General features: G+C 44.6%; 1 protein-coding gene across 1 annotated transcript; it reads left to right on the plus strand.

Annotated features, from left to right (window-relative positions):
* Window positions 1-567: 567 nt before the first annotated feature.
* Window positions 568-2,121, plus strand: LOC116222535. The gene is made up of 2 exons (XM_031576973.2): window positions 568-714; window positions 1,023-2,121. The coding sequence occupies exon 2, from the start codon at window positions 1,032-1,034 to the stop codon at window positions 1,620-1,622; it is 591 nt and encodes a 196-aa protein (XP_031432833.1). The 5' UTR covers window positions 568-714; window positions 1,023-1,031; the 3' UTR covers window positions 1,623-2,121.
* The last annotated feature ends 1,474 nt before the right edge of the window (window positions 2,122-3,595 follow it).

Here is a 3,595-nt window from a genome sequence, read left to right on the forward strand (position 1 = left end):
CCTTTGTGTACATCTGTGTGTGCAGGGGCTTCATAAATCTAATAAACTCTCACGCAGTCACTGGCACACTTAGCAACATTACAAATACACACTTAGCAACATCACAAATACACCCATAGCAACATCACAAAAACACCCTTAGCAACATCACAAATACACACTTAACATTCACAGAACCACACCAGGTTGGACACTGAGCTGTCCTGGAACTGGGTGCTATCAAGGTCAGCTGTGGAGTAAACCGTTATCCTAGTCCAAAGGGCAGTGACAGGCAGGCTGCAAACAGGGCGTACCTTCTTCAGCCAGAGGTTTCTGCAAACAGGACGTACCTCCTTCAGCCGGAGGTGTTTCTGCAACAGTCTCACATTATGTTCAGAGCACATAGTGTAACAGGAAAATTACACAAACAGGCCATACTCACTGTCCCATAGAGCAGGTCTCAATGTAATGCACCCTTCCCTGATATGACTAGGATCTGACCTGATCTATATGGTCTAGCTCTCCCAGGAAAGACCGAATTTGAAAAAGAAGAAAAAGAAACAGAAAGCAGAGGAGGTGTTTCGTGGACAAGTTTATGCGTGTCAGACCTTTGTAGTGGGAGGGGCTGGATGGGAAGGGCAGTCTGCTGCCTCAGCAGAGAGTGGAGCTCTGACACACAGGGAAGCTAAACCCAGCTAGCCACCGCGCAGCCAGCCCCCTACTTTCTGCTTCACGGTAACGTGCTACTCAACCTTCCTCAGCGTTCACGGTATATGTTTTTTAAGGGATCCCCTTTACTGTGGGGAGAGTTGGGCAGTTCTGTAAAGATGGCCACGTGAATGTGCTCAGACCAGCCTTCTGGGACAAGCTAAAAATAACACTCTAATTTTACACGTCCATGTTTGGAACAGTGGCTACCTGAAAACAACTGAGAGGTACAGAGGGGGGAGGGAGGAAGGACGCAAGGAAAGAAAGAAAGACAGACAGACAGAAAAAAACTAAAAAATATTTCAACTGCGTGCCTTGATGATCCTTTCTAACAGGAAGCCAAGATGAAGACACCTGTTTCCCTGGTCCTCCTCCTGCACCTCTCTATCATAGAAATTGTTGCTGTGGATGACCAGAACTCAATGCCCTGCATGCTGTCCGATCGCACCACGGCGTACAAGACCTTTCTGAAGCGTCACATCCTAGAGGGAGCGCCGAGTACCAAAGACCAGAACGCCTGGGAGGAACTCCTGCGAAACAAGAACTTCTGCTTCCGTCCCACGCAGTCCTTCCTCCCCGAAAGCGAGAGGCAACGGGTGGAGGCTGTGTGCTCCCCGTCGGGTGGGAAGGTCTTCAAAGGGAACATGTGCATCAGCAAGGAGTCCTTCTCCTTCATCACAGTCCGTGTGCAATCCGGAACCTGTGGCATCAAGAGGATCGACCGCGAGCAAAAGCACCTCATCCTGGCTTGCGAGAAGCTCAGGAACGTCTGTCAGCCTGTGCACTTCGAGGGTAACCCGCAGAACCTTGTGCCGGATCAGAACCGGCCCGACTGCGGTCTCAGCTCGCCCCCCAGCGGGAGCCGAGGCGTCAGGGCAGCAGCTGCTCTCGTGGGCGTGCTCAGTCTACTGGTGGTCTTAGGGGCTACTCTCTGAAGCAGCCGCATTGACAATGACTGCGTTTTTTCCTGCTTTATTTCAATGCTGAATCACTGTAACACTCATTGCCACATTGTGGCGTGTCTTTATTTTGTCATGTTGTGCTTGACTGAGTTCTATATGTCCACCTTTTACAAACAATGAGAAACTCCATGAGTGACTGCGTCAGTGCCATTTAAAATACTTGTGACCATCAGCGTACAATTTAAACAAACTACTATCCAGCAATCTAATTTAATCATCACTTCACAAACAAGCTGCAGCTTTCGAGTGTTTTAAGTCTTCAAAATCAGCAAACAAACACATCAGTGTTAATGATTGTAGCTATAGGCTACTTTTACCTGATCAGGTGAAATCGCTTCACGGCCGGGACACAGGGTGTTCTGCTATAGCCGGTGCATGTCAGTATTTAAACACATACTAATGTATTGGGTCTCTGGTATGATTTGAGGTGGCTGTGTGGATATGCTTTTTGATAAACTGAAACTAATTTTAACTAGTCACTGTTCTTTCTCGGAGTTGGTCGGTCACTATTTAAAATCACAGCCTCAGCTTCTGAAAAGGCTAAACTCTACTATTACATTATGGAATAATTTCAGTATCAAATTGAAAATGTAATAGGCTATGCAAAATGGAAATGTAATCCTAAATTTGAATTTAAATTCCCCACTCACACATTCAATTCACATTTGCCATTTCGTATATTACTATTGATATTTAATTTAGAGATTTTAATGCTTCATGAGTAGCTTTATTTAAATCAAAATGTATTTCCCGAACTGGATTCACATTGGTGCGTTCATCAGCAGCCTCCGAGCGGGAGAATATAACACGGAACATCCCACTAGGAAAGTGAGAGGTTTTTGAGCACTTCAAGGAGTAGGTGTGACGTCACTCAGCATGGCAACGTTTGTGGTGAAAGGAAAAAATGTAGCCTTGCCCTGCGCACAAATAAGTCACTTCATTGTTTATTTACGTTGTACTCATTAGCGATTGTGATGTTAAACGATACTTAATTAAGCAGTTTACTTTTGTGTAACTTAATGTTATGTTAACCTTCTGAATAGCTAGCCTACTTAACGTTACCTAACTGTCAGTAGGCTACCGTTTCCGGTTTGTTGTCATTATGTGAACGTTGTCAACTTGGAAGTGGGACGTTCCGAAATGGGAACTTTCCCAATTTCCATCTCCCCGCTATGAAATAATAGTGGCAAAATGATAGTTTAAATTTGTTTCACCTAATATGTATTTGTAGGATACACAGTAGCGCTGCATTTGAAATGTATATTGCATTCACCACCACGCTAGAAAGATGACACATATTAAATGTTAAAGGATAAACAGCGCCTATTCGCTTTGAAATAACACTCTCGCCTACTGCGCTCATATTGTGGCAAAATGGTTGTGAAAATTCATTACGAGCCGATTGCGTTTTCCTTTTCACAGCCTTCCACCACATGGCTACACCCAACGTTATTTTAGTCTAATATATTCCATTTTCTAAAACAATATTTATTTTTCAGTTAGGCAGTTTAGTTCAAATGAACGCATTATTATACGTCATCGTCAAATAAAATCGTCTTCATAGGAGACTAAAAACCGAAACTACACTAAGACTTAGTGAGAAGTGAAACTAAGGGATAGCAGAGCCTCCAGCCGTGCAGGTGCGGGTTATCAAAGAGGGGGAAAGAAGCTTGATCGCAATGTTGTGAACTGACCACAAGATGGCGACGTTACTCTAAACGTTTTCTTTTTAATGTCACGCCAGAAACGGAGCCTGAGTCCTTGCGAGTCACATTACCGAGGTTAAATTCTCGCCATCATGTTATCCTTCCTTGTAGGCTTTCCAGGCGCCCTCTCTCGCGTTTTCACCTTGCACTCACCCCTGTCTGCTCCATGATCCTTGTATGTTTCTATTGTACTGCGGGGTACAGGAATGCACACCCTTTCTTCCAAGGAATTCCACTTCT

The sequence above is a fragment of the Clupea harengus genome, chromosome 11 (genome assembly GCF_900700415.2).
Source record: "Clupea harengus chromosome 11, Ch_v2.0.2, whole genome shotgun sequence".
Lineage (NCBI taxonomy): Eukaryota > Metazoa > Chordata > Actinopteri > Clupeiformes > Clupeidae > Clupea > Clupea harengus.